Source organism: Drosophila montana, unplaced genomic scaffold (assembly GCF_035044405.1).
Source record: "Drosophila montana isolate Dmon_TW-CO22-7 unplaced genomic scaffold, ASM3504440v1 contig_2592_1, whole genome shotgun sequence".
Classification (NCBI taxonomy): domain Eukaryota; kingdom Metazoa; phylum Arthropoda; class Insecta; order Diptera; family Drosophilidae; genus Drosophila; species Drosophila montana.
The window spans coordinates 359,222-377,664 of NW_026997456.1; the positions used below are offsets into that span (position 1 = coordinate 359,222).

The 18,443-nt window shown below is 38.5% G+C and overlaps 4 protein-coding genes across 9 annotated transcripts in view; 3 read left to right on the top strand and 1 right to left on the bottom strand.

The window, feature by feature from the left end:
* Positions 1 to 1,123: 1,123 nt before the first annotated feature.
* Positions 1,124 to 5,297, top strand: miple2 (midkine and pleiotrophin 2). The gene is made up of 6 exons (XM_064683313.1): positions 1,124 to 1,288; positions 1,368 to 1,487; positions 3,727 to 4,246; positions 4,601 to 4,738; positions 4,866 to 5,069; positions 5,123 to 5,297. The coding sequence occupies exons 3-6, from the start codon at positions 3,757 to 3,759 to the stop codon at positions 5,149 to 5,151; spliced, it is 861 nt and encodes a 286-aa protein (XP_064539383.1). The 5' UTR covers positions 1,124 to 1,288; positions 1,368 to 1,487; positions 3,727 to 3,756; the 3' UTR covers positions 5,152 to 5,297.
* Positions 5,298 to 5,476: 179 nt separating this feature from the next.
* LOC135429112 (ATP-dependent RNA helicase p62-like) lies at positions 5,477 to 7,746 on the bottom strand. 2 transcript variants are annotated; one of them, XM_064683311.1, is made up of 5 exons: positions 7,484 to 7,745; positions 7,378 to 7,413; positions 7,232 to 7,315; positions 6,407 to 7,182; positions 5,477 to 6,349 (listed from the first exon to the last, which is right to left on the bottom strand). In XM_064683311.1, the coding sequence occupies exons 1-5, from the start codon at positions 7,524 to 7,526 to the stop codon at positions 5,498 to 5,500; spliced, it is 1,791 nt and encodes a 596-aa protein (XP_064539381.1). In that variant the 5' UTR covers positions 7,527 to 7,745; the 3' UTR covers positions 5,477 to 5,497. The 2 variants fall into 2 exon arrangements, with proteins under 2 accessions (XP_064539381.1, XP_064539382.1); XM_064683312.1 differs by lacking the exon at positions 7,378 to 7,413 and having other exon boundaries at positions 7,484 to 7,746.
* A 571-nt stretch (positions 7,747 to 8,317) lies between these two features.
* On the top strand, positions 8,318 to 9,821 carry ttm2 (tiny tim 2). Its single transcript, XM_064683329.1, has one exon. The coding sequence runs from the start codon at positions 8,459 to 8,461 to the stop codon at positions 9,692 to 9,694; it is 1,236 nt and encodes a 411-aa protein (XP_064539399.1). The 5' UTR covers positions 8,318 to 8,458; the 3' UTR covers positions 9,695 to 9,821.
* Positions 9,822 to 12,762: 2,941 nt separating this feature from the next.
* RhoGEF3 (Rho guanine nucleotide exchange factor 3) overlaps positions 12,763 to 18,443 on the top strand; it is a 31,918-nt gene continuing 26,237 nt past the window's right edge. For all 5 annotated transcript variants that reach the window (XM_064683301.1, XM_064683302.1, XM_064683303.1 and 2 more), the window contains exons 1-4: positions 12,763 to 12,897; positions 13,054 to 13,223; positions 13,297 to 16,545; positions 17,235 to 17,749. In XM_064683301.1, the coding sequence (XP_064539371.1) occupies positions 12,876 to 12,897; positions 13,054 to 13,223; positions 13,297 to 16,545; positions 17,235 to 17,749 (3,956 nt within the window). In that variant the 5' untranslated portion in view covers positions 12,763 to 12,875. The remainder of the gene's footprint in view (positions 12,898 to 13,053; positions 13,224 to 13,296; positions 16,546 to 17,234; positions 17,750 to 18,443) is intronic.

Sequence of the window (18,443 nt, forward strand, 5' to 3'; positions counted from 1 at the left end):
AAAAGAAGAAAATACATATACATACATACATACATAAGTATAAATATATTTTTCAACAACGTCGTTTGCCGTACAATCTCAGGCTTCTTACTCGAGCATGCGATACATGTATGTTGTACATATGTATAATGTATCTGCATATGTCTGTACATATAAACATATTCACTATACCAACATCAACAAAATGTTTTGTTTGTTTTTTTTTTCATTTTATTTCCCTTGCCTGGCTGGATATTTGATGTTAGGCTTTTCTCCTGTCTGCTTGAATCAATTTTTGGTTTCTCATCAAAGCAATGTCTACTGTGCTCTCTGCTGGCAAAGTTGAATTTGACTTGATTCTGACACACTCAATCTAAAAATCCACTCAAAACTCGTTTCCTATCGCATGGAATGGAGAGTATAACACACATTATTAAAAAAATGTATGTATATGAGTAAAATTGTTGTGGATCTGGATATGTTTGATAAAACAGTATTTGGATTGCAAGTACCCATTTTCTTACTCCTTGCGTACATAAATATTTAAATTAATTAAACACTGGGTGTCTAGAAAAAATTAAAATAATTATTAAAATAAAATTTTAATAATCAAATAATTTTTTAAAAAAAATTTAAACAAAGTTTTCGCAATTGTCCCCTGGTGATCTGGAATGTATGAAATCTATAAGCGTTATCATAGATGTTAATTGTTACAGTGGATAAAGATAATGGAATATACGTAGTACATATGTATAAATGAGTAGTGCTGTAAATTATATTATATATAAATATTAATAAACTCATTCGGTCTTATCTGAAAATAAATGCATTTACTCTCCATCAATCATATGACAAAAACAGCCTGATGCTTGTGCCACTTGTCACAGCAGTAGCTGCTAGAACGTTGCAACGCAATAACAAAAATGTCATTGGTTATCGATAAGAGTTAATGTCATATATATTTAGACAGGTATAAACTAATAGATACCGATCCCAAAGAGTGGTGATAAAAGAGAATAAGTCACCTTAAACTCCGTTGAAATTCCGCTCAGTGTATTGAGTGTGTGGCAAGCTGAGTTATTTTGTTACGTCTCGTATTTCAAGTGTTGCTTGTTACTTGCAGCGTCGCCAGCCGCAGCATATGCCAGCTTCACTCAGTTCTCGCCCAGCTCTGGAGAGCGTCGATCGGCCACGGCAACGCGTACTTAGGTGAAAATTATTTTCAAAGCTTTTGCTAATTGAGATTTTAAACATAGCTCTGACGGAATTGCAACAGAGCAGTAACCCCAGGTGAAAGAGAACCTTTTGAGTGAGTCTCTCCCGTGTTTTTGTAAATGGTGCGCGGTAATATCCGAAGAATTCTTTACCTCAATTATTACAAATTCCAGCACTCAGTGACGGGGATCAAGTTCCAAACAATATTTGCTAAAAACTTCTCCTGATTCTTAAAACTAACTTACTTGATCACGCTTAAAAGAATCAAGCAAAAAAAAAATCGAAAGAGAAAGGTAATTTGAAATATGTTTAATTTATTTACAATTTTTTAATTCATACAGTTTTAAATAGTTTTTGCGATTTACTTAGTTGCTACATATTTTACACTGTGGTGGTTACTTAAACTCAAACATATTACATATGTCACAGACATGCGAGATATGTATATACAAATAAATGATGATTTATAAATAAAAAAATAAAATGTAGTGCTGCAGAAATTTCAATTAAGACTACCCCCTAATTTATAGGTTTGCAGTTTGTCTTAATTTTCTTAACCTTTATCGCAAAATGTCAACTTTATGCGAAAGTTTAAAAGTTAAACAGAATGCTTATCTTACTTAGGAAATTTGTCGGTATATACATAATATGTGGATATCATTTTTTATTTGTATGACGACCAACATCCTGGTTCAAATAACAGTGAGCTATGGAGTTAATGCAAATGCTCTGCTTTTCTTCTTCATTTTATATGAGGTTTCGTATACCACACGCAGATTAAGATTGTTTATATTTATTAATCAATGCAAGCATTATTTCTTTGATCTATATTCAACCTAGATTTTGGACCGTTTCTCGGAAAATATAAGAGCCAGAAAATTTTTTTTTGTGGTATATGTGTCGAGTACCTTTTTTAGATCACTCTTAAGGGAGGCCGGCCCCTGACTTAAAAGCAGAAACAACAATAAAAGGGCAGCGTAACAGCAAAGTGGGTCAGGACTGAAGCGAGGCGTAAAAGTATATACATACATATATAGTCGCTAAAGAATAAGCATAGGATGAATGTACAGTAACACATTAATATGCCAAGATATGGAAAAATAGCAGCGTTGCTTTTATCCATCCTCAGTTTCAATTGTTAATTGACAATCTATTCGAATTTTTACTTATCTGTATTTATTTATTATAATATATTTTTTTAAGTATCCAAAAGTGAAGTGCTAGATAGGCCAAAGAACAAAATGTCGATATCAGTTTTTATTGATTTCGGGAAAAAGTTAAGTTATCGTTAATTGGAAATAAACTTGATCTTTTCTAGCACTAGGAAGAACTAATTTTTAAACTTCAAGTTTCTAGGTTATCCTATCCTTCCTACCTATTTGCGGGGTATAAAAAAGGTAAAAGTACTCGCTGTGGAACCCTTCCCAGTCAACTGTATTTTTTCTGCATTCGCTTTCATCCCGTTTCATGTCTTGTTTACTCTGAACTTTAAACAAGCGTCAATTGCTTAACTACAACTGCCCGTGCAAATAGTTCGTACACATAAAAATGTATCCGTTCAGAGACTGAAGTCAATTGGTCTCAAAAATTATACACATGTCTCCAGACAAGGCAAATACAGTTGCATTCCTTTAAATAAATTATATTATAAAATTGCTGCTGCAGCTGCTACCAGTGGCCGTTCTTGGATCGCTGATCTTATATATGCATATACAGCTTACAACAAAATTTACATCAGACAACTTATTCATAAATTATTTTACTGATTGCCTTAAAAATGAGCGAGAGGAATGCCGGGTCCGCTTCACATGTTCACCAGATGTGCAACATCTACAATGAAATTGTTTAAAACTAAATTTTGGAATGCGTTCTGAAGGCAGACGGTTCCTGAATAATCTGAATGTTATATAAAAATAAAATACTTGAATACGATGGTAGAACATAAAAAATGACTTAAATTTTGGGAACCATAAGCTTCATTTTTTAAAGCTGTTCTCAACTACAAGTGCGTGTTATGAACCTTGCTCCCTTATTCAGCAGTTGTTTATGACTAAGCTAAAGTTTTCAACTTTGTTGACTAGTTGCAAGTACATATAGTTGAAATGTTTTTTGGTGGTTCTATGCGGCGCCAATTGTGTCCCTTGGTTGGCTTTTTAGTTGCTTTGTTTGTTTTAAGTTGGATTTTTGAAACTTTTTAGAGTACGTAGTTAATGTAGTTGTTTAAGAATCTGCGTTTCAAGCCACTCAATTTTTTTAAAGTCGCATTTACTTAATTACTTTTACCTATAAGGCAAAATATATTTAATTTTCTCGACCCTAGTATAATTTAATTTTTTTTTTTTCCTTTTAATCAAAATATATTTAATTTTCTCGACCCTAGTGTAATTTAATTGTTTTAGTGTTTAAGCAATTCATGCAAAATAGGTTGTTTGAAATTTTGCCTCTCAATTTTTTTTAGGCACCCAATTTAAGTTTACTAAATTTAATAATTTGCATATTATGTTCTTTTATTATTATGTCCGATTTTCGCAGGGAGCCAGAGGACATAGCTGGCCACCTGAAATGATTCTTTTAAAAACCGTGTCCATACAAGTCATGATCCATTTCTGGTTAACGACAGTGCTGCTGATGCCAACGTTGATTTATAGTCATGGGCATCATGGCAGCGGGAAAAACAGTGCCATGGCTTTGACTGAGCTCGCTAGGGGTGCGAAACTGGTTATGGAAAATCACTCTGGTGACGTGATAGTGCGTCCAGCACGTGAAGCTGAAACGGACAAGTTGGCTACATTGCCTGTAACTGCTACAGTTGGTGGTATTAGCGGTGGAAATAAACGTGCAAGAAACAACAAAAAAGCGAACAAGCCGCACAATCAGATGCAGCGCGCAGATGCAGCAGGTTCTCGCAAGCCAAGCTTAAAGAAATCATCTTTACACACAGGTAAGGATGTACTGTCGGTGCAGCCGCGACATTTGCAAAAGCCTAAGAATGAGGAACATCAGCATCGTGCAGGCAAAAGATCGGGAGCAAGAACAAAGGCGACACAAAATGGTAAGCTAAAAAAAGCTCAGCCCCAAATATTTGATTATGTTCATTTTTAATTCTTTGGTTTAATTCACCTGTTTGAGTAGGCAAATAAGAGGGCTTTAAATTTAAAACTATTTTAAAAACCTTTGAACATAAAAAACAAAAATGGTAATTCATAAACTTTACGAAACAAAACTATAAAATGGCCGATTTGGTCATATGCATATTCTTGTATATTATTGTTAAAAATACGATTGTATAGCCAAGTCAACTACGTTCTTCAGGTTTTACCCCAACGTTTTTTAACTGGTCACATACATTTATATTAATAATTAAAATAAATAATATAGCTTAATAAATATATTGTCTTTCACACAGCACCAACTTGTCGTTATGCAAAGAGTTCATGGACGGACTGTGATGTTAAAACTAACATGCGCACACGTACTCTATCTTTGAAAAGGGGCGAGTCCCACTGTCTACCCACTCGGACCATACAGAAAAAGTGCAAAAAAGGTTAGTAAAACCAAAAGTTAGTCAACAGCGATTGAAATAAAAGTCAATCTATGGCCCATGGTAGATAATGATGGCAGCAAAGGAATCTATTTCATATATTGATTTGTCACATTTTCGTTTTTTTTAGCTTGCCGGTATGAAAAGGGACCCTGGTCAGAATGTATAGATGGACAAATGACACGTGAGGAGAAATTAAAGGCATCTGAAGATGACACTCAACAGAGCTGCAACCTCGTTCGCATCAATAACAAAAAGTGCAATCCTAGTGCTATAGACAAAAATACAGCAGGCGGCGTTCGCTCTACCAAGGTGCGTAAGCACAAGGAGAAAGGTAACTACTGCGGCTACAATACAAAGTCTTTACTAATCTTTGAGAAATCGCAGGTACCCGCCAGACACCGTCTCCAGTTTAATCGGTGAAATGGGTAAGGTATATAAAAAAACAACAATGTATTTAGCAACAGCACAAAATATTTGTAGCGTTAAGTATAAAAATGGTTAATTTAAAGTTCGGCCCGCGTTTAGCAGGCATATTATATATTTTATATATACTTTAAAACTGTTTTAAACGTTTTTTTTTCAATATTTGGGTCTTAAAAATATTTGTCATTTTGTATATTGTTTCTATATTCTTTATGGATTAAAATCTTTTAAAATGTACTCATACTCTTGCGTGGCAATAAATAAGCAATGGATGATGATAATGAGTTAAAATGTAAAACAGTAAAAATCAAAATGTAATAAGCCTAATAATTTATTCTAACGTCGCTCAGAATTTGAGTATCTGTTACTGTTGGAAAAACCAGAACTACCACCAAACGAACCACCGCTATAGCTTCTTTGGGCGATGCTGCTACTGAATCCCTGTGCGATGTTGAAACTATTCCGGGCCGTGCTCGATGGATCAAAGCGATTGCCAGATTCGCTAAACGCGTTAAAGCCACTTAAAGATCCTCGGTAGGAAGTAGATCTTCCGGTTGATCCATTGCCACCGTTCATGACGTTGCCGCCTCCGACATAATTTCTAATGGATCCTCGGCCACCACGACTGCGTCCACTGCCACCGCCCGTATCGCGTGCTATGTATTCTAATTCTGGATTTACATTCTGATTTGCCTCCCGCAGAATCTCAATCAAAGCGCGTGCGCATTTGGCATTTTTTCGTGTAAAGAACGCATACGATGTTCCTGTAGAATGCTTCCGTCCAGTGCGCCCAATTCGATGTATGTAGTCTTCTGATGACTGTGGAAAATCAAAGTTGATGACATACTTAATGCCATCGACGTCAAGGCCACGTGCTGCCACATCGGTTGCCACTAATATATTAGCACGGCCACTACGAAAATCATTAAGCACACTGTCACGATCCATCTGGGATTTGTCGCCATGTATGGAACCCACACCAACACCAAAAGCATTTATGAACCGTGCCAGTTCATCCACCTTTTTCTTAGTGGCTACAAATATGATAATCTTTCCGGGCATAGCGGCCTGGTCATAAATGTGTGATAACAGATCTTTTAATTTTGCGCCTTTCTCATGCTCAGCGCAAACTTCTACATACTGCCGAATGTTGTGGTTGGCTGACAGTTCCAATGAGCCGATGTTTATCTTTGTAAAATGTCCAGATATAAGCTACATTAAAAATCACCACAAAATCAAACTTACCTGTATGTAGTTGCCAAGGAAGTCTTCTGCTAGCTGACGTACTTCTTTTGGCCAAGTTGCGCTCCACATAAGTATTTGACGGTCTGGCCTGATTTGGCCAAGTATTTTACGTATCTGCGGCTCAAAGCCCATGTCCAGCATACGGTCAGCCTCATCCAGTACAAGGTATGTGCAACGACGCAGATTGGTTGTACCGCCTTGTAGAAAATCAAGCAAACGGCCAGGTGTGGCAATCACGATTTCGACGCCGCGTTGCAAGTCACTTGCTTGCTTAGAACGCGGTGCTCCGCCAAAAATACATGTATTGCGCACAGAGGAGCTGGAGCCAAAATCTTTGGCCACCGACTGAATTTGCTGAGCCAGTTCGCGCGTAGGCGCTAGTACAAGTGCTATGGGACCATCACCACGCTTTAATGGCTCTTGCCCTCTGATGTGCACTATGGCAGGTAGTATAAAAGCAAGCGTCTTGCCTGAACCTGTCTTAGCTATGCCAACCAAGTTGTTGCCTGACATAACTATTGGCCACGATTGGGCTTGTATTGGTGTGGGTTCTATGTAGCGCTGACGCCGTATTTCATTCATGCAATATTCTGGAAAGCATGCTTCATCAAAACACTGAATTGGGTTGGGTGCCAGACCCCGTACGGTGATTTGATGCTGGGCACGGTAGCAATCAACTTCCTGTGATGAACGATTGCGAGTTTTTGGATGTTCCTGGTAAAAGCTTTTCTGAAATGGCTGTAGTCGCATGTCCGACCAGTTAATATTGTGCAAGCCTAAGCGAATAATTATTAGTTGATATATGATACAAATAATGCTACATACTGCCAAAATCATCGTTTACAGCACCAGCACCTCGGTTCAGACCGCCACTACGACGCGGACGGCTTTCGATGCGTCCAGAACGTACTGAAATATTGTTTTCAAAGAATTATAAAAATATTTGTGTTTTTTGGATTTTAAATATGTACCTCTACCATTACCATGTACGCCGAAACCAGAACGTACTGCAATATTTGTTTCAAAGCATTTAGTAAACGAAAGCCATTTTTAAACATTTGGGAATATTATACATACCGCCACCACCTCCTCCGAGGCTACTGTGTCGCGGTGGCGCCATGGCTCACTTTATTTACAACACGAAACCGGTACAAAAATACCAATAATGATTTTGGGCTTCTACTCTCGTTGTCCTCTTTAACTTCCGTACGTTTAATTGGTTGGTTTAACTGTTTTTGCAAATTTAAACAAAAGTTAAAATAGTTATGAGGTTAAGGGATTTAAATAATATTTGTTCAGTATATTTATATAAATTTGCAAAATGATGTGTCCTTTGTCGGATTGCTTTACATTTTCTAAACTTGCTTCTTCTTTCGATATTTTGACTTACTAGTGCCATCATAATTTGACGATCTGGTAGCACTCATTGTGTAGAGAAGATGGCAACGCATACGTTTATGTTTCGGTATCTATCTGGCAGCTCAGCCCCATGAAAATTGTGAGAGCCCACCTAAAATTTGCTTACCAATTCTTGTTTGGCTTGAAAACCCATTTCTTTTCTTAGCTGAATAACTTTTTACTATGGATTACCTTTTTTTTTTTTAGTTATGGCTCTCGTTTTACGACTTTCATCTACTTTTCTATATGTTGCATATTTTTCTTACTAACAGAAACAGAAAGATATATGTACATATTTACATACATAGATACATAAATAAAAATAGATATGTATTTATTATAAATAAATATATTAAATCTAACCTATTTTGCTTATACATAATTATTTAACTAGTGCTATTTTATTTACTACGTTTCTAATTTGATTATGTTTTTTTTAAGTGGAAAAATGTTGTATGGCTTCAAAAATGTCTCAGCAAGCATACTTTAACTTTCATTGAGTGGTGACAATTTAAGAAAAACAACAAAACTAAAAAAAATTCCTCGGCTGATTTAAACAAAAATGTCAAATTTTTCAGTGGCCATTTCGTAAATTGGAAAATCAAAATAATTCATTTATTTGAATCTGCAGACATAGTACGTTGCAATTTGCAAATGACTCCAATCGCAATAGGGCGAATGCTGTACGGGGGCTCACGCTTCAGCCGCAAGCTCATAAATACTTCTCGTGCGCTCACATCAGGCTTATGGCACACCATGATTAATAGTGTCATGCTACAGACACAGGCGGGAATTAAGTGCAAAGAAAAGAGGGCGTATATGCCACCCTGCAATCTATATTCAAACTGTTTAGAATCCCCGCATCTTGTGTATTTGATACACCGTCGCTACTCAACATGTGAGAAAACATCAACGCAGATACTGTCTAAATTATTCCCGCAGACATCAATGGAGCTAGACGATGAGGCGAGTCGTGATCGCCGTAAGCGTGAGGAAGAGGAAGAACTTAGGGAAATGGAGCGGGCCTGGAAGCGTATGAAAATAGGGTTTGGGGTCTTTGGTGTGGGAGGTGTGATATTCTCTTTTTGGGCTATTTACTTCTTTGGTAAGCCGTCGCTTGATGAACAAGGAAACGAAGTTACGGACGAGTTCAGTTCGTTGCCGCTGGTTAAGCAATACATGGCACGTACTTTTAAGTCGCTCAATCATTTTCAAAGGTTCATTCAGGAACCCTCGAGTCAGAAATTGCTGCCTGATCCGTTACAGGCACCTTATGTTCAACCCCCCTACACCCTGGTACTTGAGGTTAAGGACCTACTTATACATCCTGACTGGACTTATCAAACGGGGTGGCGTTTTAAAAAACGTCCTGGCGTGGATGTTTTCTTAAGGGAATGTTCCAAATATTTTGAGATTGTTGTATATACAGCCGAGCAAGGAATGACGGTTTTTCCACTGCTTGATGCCCTCGATCCCAGCGGCTATATAATGTACCGTCTTGTGCGTGATTCAACTCACTTTGTTGGTGGCCACCACGTTAAGAATCTTGATAATCTGAATCGTGATCTCAAGCGTGTGGTAGTCGTGGACTGGGACAAAAACTCGACTAAAATGCACCCGGGAAATACATTTTCGATACCACGCTGGTCCGGAAACGACGATGACACAACATTATTTGATCTTATCTCGTTCCTGAGCGTGCTCGGAAGCAGTGAAGTGGACGATGTGCGGGAGGTTCTTCAATATTATAATCAGTTTGAGGAGCCCATTGCTAAATTTCGCGAAAATCAACGAAAGCTATGTGAACAGATGCAGGCCGATGAATTCGAGAAGCTGAGTAAGCCAAAGCCTATGGTTAAGAACTGGTCGCGCGGCTTCATGAAGCCCTAAAGGTATATCGTAGAAGCCTTTTAGGTTTAGACTTTAACGTTCCCTTTGCATTGTTGTGATTTAACAAATTATTATCAAAATAATGTGTATATTTATTTACTCTTAAATCCAAGAACTAATAATTTTATTGATTATGTCTTTGCCGCTGACGGTTTAGTTGCAGTTACTAGTTAAAATCCAGCGAACTATGTAATTTTTCCAATTGGTCGTTTATATCCTGAAGTAGAGTATGTAGATCCGTCAGCTGGGCTATTTTCCTAATGCTACTGTGGCCAGTTTGCACCATGCTTGCATGCAAAATATTCCTGGCTACGTCGAACGTCAGCTGCTCCCTTTTCAGTTTTTTTCTTATCTCCAATTGTAATTTCTTGATGTAAAAGATCTGCCGTCTTCGCTTATAGCAATGGAACTGCCGTTTTAATGTATATAAGATGAGCAGCAGCCAGAATGTAAGCACAATTACAAAATAATAGGGTACCTTAATTAAAACAAAACGTCCATTAACGTCGAGAGCGAAACTTAATCTATATGCTGTCTTCTCTCCCTCACCATCCATTGCTGCATATACGATATATTGATGAACTCAAACAATACTAATGTACTTATGTGCCATAGACTTGGAATCAAATGACACAAAATTCAATGAAAATACAAATGATCGATATATGTATATAAAACTGTGATTATTTCTTGGTCTGATCATAGTCCAATCCGTAAAAGCATTTTAAGTCGTGGGCAAATACAAAGACAACGTTACTGCTGCAAGTGTTAAATATTACTGTAAAACGATTGTATACTAAAGATAGTTTATATTGGTCATCGTTGAACGGTGAATGGAGAGCTTTTCCAGAAATATTGTGTGATAATCGGTAATATATTTTTGGTTTCAAATGATAAAATCAAATAGTCAAGTGCTTGGGCACTAAGCAACCTGCAGCATTGCAAACAAAGAATACAAACTCAGAATTAAATTCAAGGACATCGTCGAGGCAGCCAACTTGCAGCTATACATACATATATATATTTGTAAAATACAGAAAAGTTGAAGTATATTGCGCATTGCAATGTATCTGTAATTGTATATATAAATGTACAAATATATATAAAGGTGATAATATATACACAAAAGAGGAAATCCTCATACATCCATCCACATTTGCAGCGCGCACACGTGGCCACTTAAGCTTCGCCCACGCAAACTCAGCAACATGTTGCCGGCTAAAGTTTTTCTTTGTTTTGTGTGTGTTTTCGTATGTGTAGTTGAACACGTGCTAATACAAACGAAACACTTTCAACAATCAACAACATTGGTTTTGTATTTGCCATGCGCAGCTCTGAATAGGAGAAACTAATCGGGGCATCAACTTGACTTGAAGAGAATTTCAATATTTTTAAAGGGATGCTGTGGTTGCCTACCCTGCACTCATTGAATATGGGTCAAAAGGGTATATTGTTTTAGGGTAAATCTACCCAATTATCTCCATAAATAAGATATATTCTTAATCAGGATGACGAGCTGCATCGATGTAGTTTCGTCTGTCCGTCCGTCCGTCCGTCAGAGTGAACGCATAGATTTCGGAAACTAAAAATTCTTGAGACATGTTTTCTGCTATACGAAGATCGAGCTTATACCTTTTTTTTCGATATCTCGTAAAAACAACATATTGGCATCCTTGTTAGATAGCTTCAAAGTAATATAAATTGTATAATAATTATTTAATGTTTACGACATGAAAAGCTATAAAATAGATATGGACAAATATGTACGATGTGTTTAAGCAATGCATTGGTCTCTGAAGAGGATAGTGGATTCGCAAATAAATGTAAATGAAAATATCAATTGTAGCAAATTAACGCATGCGCCGAGCAACTATAGGAGATACATATGAGTCGCCGAGTTGTTGCCTCACTTTCACTGTGCAAACGTCAAAGGAATAGTTGTAGAAATCTGGAACAGTGCATAAGAACTGTCAGCCTCCTTGTCGACGTTTTGAGGATGGCAAGTTGAAAAGCTTTTAATCGGGTTGTGAAAAGGAGCAATATTCTGTTTCCGAATTTGTTCTCTTCTGTTTGGATTTAAGTATATTGCAAAAAGCTTTTGGCAACGCCGCAAATGTTGTTCAGTTTAGACAGAAAGTACGTCGTGTTCGTGTGCTGCGCCGCAATTTCTGATAGAATATTGTTTGTATCTCGAAACGGGATTGCAATTAAGAGCTGCCAAGTAGATTACATAGTGAAGGCGTGTAAGTGTGTTTAACAAATTAATAAATAAAGCAATGGAATAAAATAAAAGCTGGGGAAATTAAATCGGATGCGGTTTGATATTATGTGGGTATGTGCTGAAAGTATTCCCCAATACTTGTTATGTTGTTTTTCCGTATCAAAAGAAAATAAACAAAATAAAACAAAATATTTTCTATATGTGTTTTTGCTTATATTTCATGTTTAAGAGTAAAATTTATCCTCACATAATACTCTCTTCAAAATGTACATTAGGTAGTTATGCACTATGCTCCATAAGTGCTTCTCCGTATTGCAAAACGTTTTTAAATACAGATTTTCTTGCTTTTTTTTTGTCTTTAAATGACTAAAAATCGTAATGCGTTTGTTGAAATTCTATTTTAATTTTAATTATAATGTCGAAATCCGTTTGAAGTTATTAGGTTTAGATGCTGTAAGAAATATAATAAACAATTAATAACTAAATAAATATGAAAACATATTTTTAAATCCCTAGAAAACTCCAAACTTGTAAATAGCTTAAGTTTTTTCCAAGGGACATGTTTTGAGATATGAGGTATCGTCTTACTTATGGTTTATATCCTTTAATAGCACTTAATATTTACAAACTGCAGAATTACTACAGCCACACCCTAAACATATTTGTTTCGCAAGAACAATGTTCGTGCACAGCTCTCACACAGGCACTTACACAAAAACTTACAAGGGGAAGACGTAGAGGACCGCAACATGAATCAACATAGGTAGGTTACAACAAGTTGAAATAGTAAATTTGAGTAAGCCTAAAAATAGGAAAGGGTGCAAAAATGTTAGCTACAAATAGAAACAAATGTCAGATGAAATTAAATCAGTTAAAAAATAACAAACCTAAATAATCCAGAGTGTACTTTTCAAACCGAGCTTATGGGCCTCGAAAAAGAACTATGTAATTATTTCTCATATGATTTCTTTATTCAGTGGGGGTAAGCATGTGACAATTTATTTTCTTACTATGTACATATTTATGATAAAAGCCACGAAGGTCACTTTAACTGTGTGTTGCGTTTTCTTGTTTGAACTTTGGTTTTTTTAAAATAAATTTCTAATTATATATGTATAAATTACAATCCTTGTTATAGCCTTAATAAAAGAAGGATACAAAGAAATAACCGCAGCGATGGCAACGGAAACCTTTCTTGACTTGACAAGCGACCGAGCAAAATCATCGAAACGCCCCATAAGGCCAAAATTACTCAAATTACCGGACGTTACCACACCACACCGTAGTCGCAAGAAGATTAAAATAAAGGTTGGTAATAGACAAATTTTTAAAGTGTACGCTTCAGGACAAATTTCACTCCTTGATAATGTTTAATCTGCAGTCAAAAGATCGCCCTGCAGCTGTACGTGATCGCATCTATGATGATCCGGCCTACACAGAAGACATAAGCCATCTTGCAAACCCCCAGCGCCGGAGCAGCATATCGGGAAAATCTTCGAGAGATTATAAACTTAGTTCCGATAACTCTACGCAGCCGGTGGCAAGTAGCAGCTCTTTAGGTAAACGCAGTCAATTGACAAAGGACTTTTTAAAGTATGCGATGAATGCACCCAGCAACAGTGGAGCAGTAAGCATAAACTTTGATTCCAGTAGTTCGGACAACGAGCAACCGAGGCTATTTAAAGATGGTAGCGTACCAAGGCGTGCTTTAAGCCTGGAGCGAAATTTAGCAGTTACTGGGGCCGAGAAGAATGATAAGAAATCGGCCCCTCAAAAGCGCAGCTCCAAGCAAAAGCGAAATCTGAGCCTTGACAACAGCCGAAAGGGAACACAGCCACATCTGCAGCAGATTCCAGCAAAAAGCATACAGAGTTACGAGCTCGAAACACTAAACACTCGGAAGGAACACAATCGGAAGAAATACCTGGAAACAGAAATGAAACTTGGTCGGGGCTCCAGCGATCAGGATGACCTTTTCTCGGTACGTAGCTCGGCACAGAACTCGGCCGCCACGTTACCCATAGAGACGAATGTTAAGTTGCCAATTGGGCGACGTCTTTTAAAAGGCGAAATTGGTATCAAGAGCTTTAACTACTACCTCCTGAAGGAGGGCTTAAAGAGCTCTAAGAAGCTTGATAAGAAACGCAATACAGGTGATACAGCCGGCAATAGTGTCAAGAAATTGCATACACGCAGCGAAGAGAACATTTATGAAGAGATATTCTTTAAGGATACGCCAAGCTCAATTAAACCAAAAAACAGTGCACCAATAACAGCTGGAACTGTGCTACCCGATGAGGATGTCGAAAGACAGCACCAGCAGCAACAGCAATGTTTGCCAGATTCAGTCGTTTTTGCCGATTGTGAGCTCTGCATGCAGCAATGCAGAAATGAAAATTGCAAGTATTGTCTAGTCCAAGGTGAGTCGACGGCAAATAGTCAACTGCAGCAGGACAATGGCAGCGATAAGCTGGCAAGCACAGAAAGTGGATTTCCGGCTGCCCACATTCTTGAATTTCAGTCATACAATCCAAGCAATCCGGGCGTATATAAAATTGAAACGACACCCGTGGCAATAACGGGCGAATACAATCCAATACTGCAGTTCCAGAAATCTTCTGCGAAAACATCCACATCTGCCACGATATCTTCCTGCGAGCAGCAGCATAATAATAATAACCATCGCAACCACCAACAACAAGATCAGCATCAAAAGCAGCAACCAGCTTACAGAGGATTTAATAAACACCAAGAACATTCCAGGTCTCACCAGCATAACTTAGCAAGTCGTCCGCTTGCGAATCACTACAACGTAGGCGGCAGCCTGTTGCTGGCACAGGTGACAGCACGGCAACCGCAACCGCAACAGCATCTGCAACAGGGTTATATTGTCGGCTACAAAAATGGTAGTGTTGCACCGACAGCCTCATCCGGGCACCGTATTAATACGAAGTCTTCCTCGTCTAGTGACTCACTGCCCTATCACAAATATAACACAATGCCACTATTAGACGCGAATGTGTTTGCAGCTCCGGCCACGGCTGACATCTACTATGCTATAGGAGGAGTAGGGGCGCCATCGCTGCATCCTTTAATGTGCGCGGCCAGTAGACCTATTGGTGGCTCGCAAATTTTGGTCGATCAATTTGAATCGCATATGTACAAGAGCGACTCAAAGGCTTCCATCCTGAGTGAATTTTCTCTGCGCAGCAGCGATAATTCACAGCGGTACTCGCGATACCCGCATCGCTCCAGTCTCTTCTCCTCGCACACTCCTCGCACAAATCATCGTCGACTTTTTGGCAGCACGGAGAACTGTCGAGTTGCCTATGACTGTAGACGCTGCAGCTTTGACGGCGTCATGAGTGCTGCTGGAGTCGGTGTGACCCCGGCTGATAAATGCAGCAACACGGATAACTGTCGCTACGAGTGCCGTAACTGCGACTGCTCATCGAGCTATTTCAGCTCCGACTTTGATGATATTTATGGCTCGATGGCGCGTGGTGGCAGCAGTGGCATACCCCGTAAAACGGCGGCAGGTACGTTGCCATCTAGTGGACCGACGGATCCAACTACTAGCTACAAGGCACCGACCCCTGAACAGCCGCAGCCGCAACAGCTCGACCTCAAGCAGAACAAATATGCCATGGACTTCTTCAAGCATGTCAATGATGTAAAGCGCAGCATTTATCAGTCCGAAACGCAGCGTAATAATAGTTTGGACTCAACACGTCGTGGATATCGAACCAGCACCAACAATAACTCCGATTTAAGTCCTAAAATCAAAGCATCATATCCTCTGGAAGCGACATTTATTGTGACGACATTGCCACTTAGCAAAGGGCGGGGCATGACAGCAAAGCCCACGCCGGCGCCTAGGACCAGCCTTAAAAATCAGTCGCAAAAGCAGACACCAGAGGAAGATACGACGCACACACAAAGTAATCGTAAGCTGCATCCTACGGAAATACATGAATATCCTTCATTGGATCGACTAGTAGCGTCCACAACAGGTGCTACACCAAAGTGGCAGAGCCGCGCAACGTCGGAGGAAGGGCCTAAAGGCAACAAACAAAGGACCATGCACAAAGAAACAGAGCTAAGAGAGCGACGTGATCGAAGTGCACCTACAGCTTCAATTGAGCCAATTGCCTCATCTACAGTGGGTACATCAGGTAAGAAACATCATCGCTCGAATAGCGGCAACCCAGCGTCAACCATACGTCGCAAGGATATACCCGCGCCACCGCCACCCTCGCCAGCCACTTACTCAGATCTGCAAGAATTAAAGGCCAATATGGAGGGACTTCAGGACGACACTAAGTCACGCTCTTTAGAGAGTGAAGCCAGCGAAACTCCCACAACTACAGGGCAAGCGGCTGTTAAAATAGTTGAAGCTACTGTAAAATGCACAGAGCCAGTTGTATTAACAGACGCAGCTCAATTGGCACTGATAGCAGAAGAAACCGGAAAGAGCAATGCAACAATGGTGCCAAGCAAAACTGCACCGGAAGCGGATGATGATGATGTTTTCTACGATGCACGCAGCGAAAACTCGATAGGCGGCTTAAGTGTCGCACCCTCAACGGAAGGGGCTCTACAATCATCGAATTCTGGTCAAAAAAAAAAGGTAAGCATGCAAATTTAATAAACTAAAGCTAGGAATCCATACCTTTACAAGCAAATAAAGCCCAAATTAATGAGAAACTAAAGAAGTCTTCGGTACGCCGAAAATTTAATACCCATTCGGACATTTTCCTTTTGGGTTTGCTCGGAAATTTGTGTTTAATGAAAATATCTTGGGAAACAGAGTATTTTGCAATACAAAAACTCATTTTCGACTGATTCTTCCCATAGTCCTATATAATATAGTAGTGCGATATTGATAAAATTTAATGCAAGCAGCAAAGTTTAAGTAAGAAATGGCGGGTTTGAGAAGTACTTATTTTTGACCTATCGTTTCTATGGCAGCTATATGATATAGTGATCCGATCAGGCCGATTCCAACATATGTATTGCCTACATCAGAAAGACGGCTTCAAAACTGAGACTTGCTCGAATAGAAGCAGACAGATGGACGTGGCTTTATCAAATCGGCTGTTGATACTGATATAGAATATATATATTTGATGGGGCTCGGAGATATCTCCTTCTATGCGTTACAAATTGCATGACATAATTATAATATGCTATCTAGGGGTATAAAATTATCATTTCATTTAAACCCTGCACTAAATAAAATGCGATGTTTATTGTAGGATCTTTATGAAACAAGCAGGAATAATATTTTCTTCAATTTATTTTTTACATTTTTTACAGGATGTGTGCTTTATACAGCCAGAACTTGATAAGTCTGGCGTATTTGCACAATCGGTAGGTACGAACCTCACAACGAACCTCTTGCAAGAGCAAGAGCAGCTCAAGGACATTGTGGAGAACTCCTTACCAAGCACAACGATGGATGCAACTGAATCGAGTCAACCGTTACCAAATGATGATTATGTTGCCGGGGCCAAGAGTAAAACATCAACAGAGGCTAGCATCAAGAAAAGTTGTCATACATGTTGCCAAACTGAAGCAACAGCGAGTATTCAGCATAACGAAGCAACAGTCAAAACAAACACCGAAGTAGCGAGCACAACAAAAGGCAATAATAATACAAGCATAACTGAGGTAACAACCAGAAATGTTGACGCAACTATAGCGGAGGGGCAAGCAACCAGTTTGATGGCAACAAATGTTGCCTACGACGATTCAACAATCATTGGAGCAACATTGGAGCTCGAGTTCAGTTGCAATTCAGCACACACGGACAGCGCAACGCTTGCAAACAGGTACGCGTAAACGTGATATACATTACACTGCCGCTAATCTGTAACAATACAGATAAACGTATACATACTAGGTTGTACATACATATATATATATATAGGTATCTAACTTGACAATTCCATAACTAAAAGCACTTGTTGTTTATTTGTGCGGATAGTATCATACGCTGTAAATACAATCGATATTAACTGATTTTCGGCCGCGAGCAACACGCTTTAACTACCCGCAAAATTTATAAATAGATATATATGTTATAAGTGTTTGTTTCCAAAAAGTGCAGAGTGTGCGTCGTAAACGTTTGTGTGCTGAAAGAGCAAATGTTGAGTGCAAAACATTTTAAATAAGAATCTGTTCAAAAGTTATGAATGCAACTGCATTGCTCACATTAGATCCATGGTGAAATTTTACATGCATTTGTATTTTGTTTGGAGGACAACACAAGAGCTCAGCAATAAAAGCGAGCTCAGGCAACTCACACGGCTCAACAGTGGACTATTATTATTATCATTATTACTATTATTATAATAATTTACTATTTATTATTATTATTATTATTATTATTATTATCAATAATTTTTTAATTATTATTATTATTGCTATTAGTAATAATAATAATATTATTTCCAAGTTTTTTACAACCGATTTTTCACAACCACCAACGTACCTTCAATAATAAGTTTAGCTTGCTAGCTTTTC

What these genes read in the sequence shown, in the direction of transcription:
- ttm2 (XM_064683329.1), top strand. Translation starts at nt 8,459, where the DNA reads ATGACTCCAATCGCAATAGGGCGAATGCTGTACGGGGGCTCACGCTTC.
- LOC135429112 (XM_064683311.1), bottom strand. Translation starts at nt 7,526, where the DNA reads ATGGCGCCACCGCGACACAGTAGCCTCGGAGGAGGTGGTGGCG. An exon ending in TGTAAACGATGATTTTGGCA is followed by an intron (nt 7,183 to 7,231) that starts GTATGTAGCATT and finishes TTATTCGCTTAG; the next exon opens with GCTTGCACAATATTAACTGG. An exon ending in TCCTTGGCAACTACATACAG is followed by an intron (nt 6,350 to 6,406) that starts GTAAGTTTGATT and finishes CATTTTACAAAG; the next exon opens with ATAAACATCGGCTCATTGGA.
- miple2 (XM_064683313.1), top strand. Translation starts at nt 3,757, where the DNA reads ATGATTCTTTTAAAAACCGTGTCCATACAAGTCATGATCCATTTCTGG. An exon ending in AACAAAGGCGACACAAAATG is followed by an intron (nt 4,247 to 4,600) that starts GTAAGCTAAAAA and finishes TCTTTCACACAG; the next exon opens with CACCAACTTGTCGTTATGCA. An exon ending in GCGTAAGCACAAGGAGAAAG is followed by an intron (nt 5,070 to 5,122) that starts GTAACTACTGCG and finishes GAGAAATCGCAG; the next exon opens with GTACCCGCCAGACACCGTCT.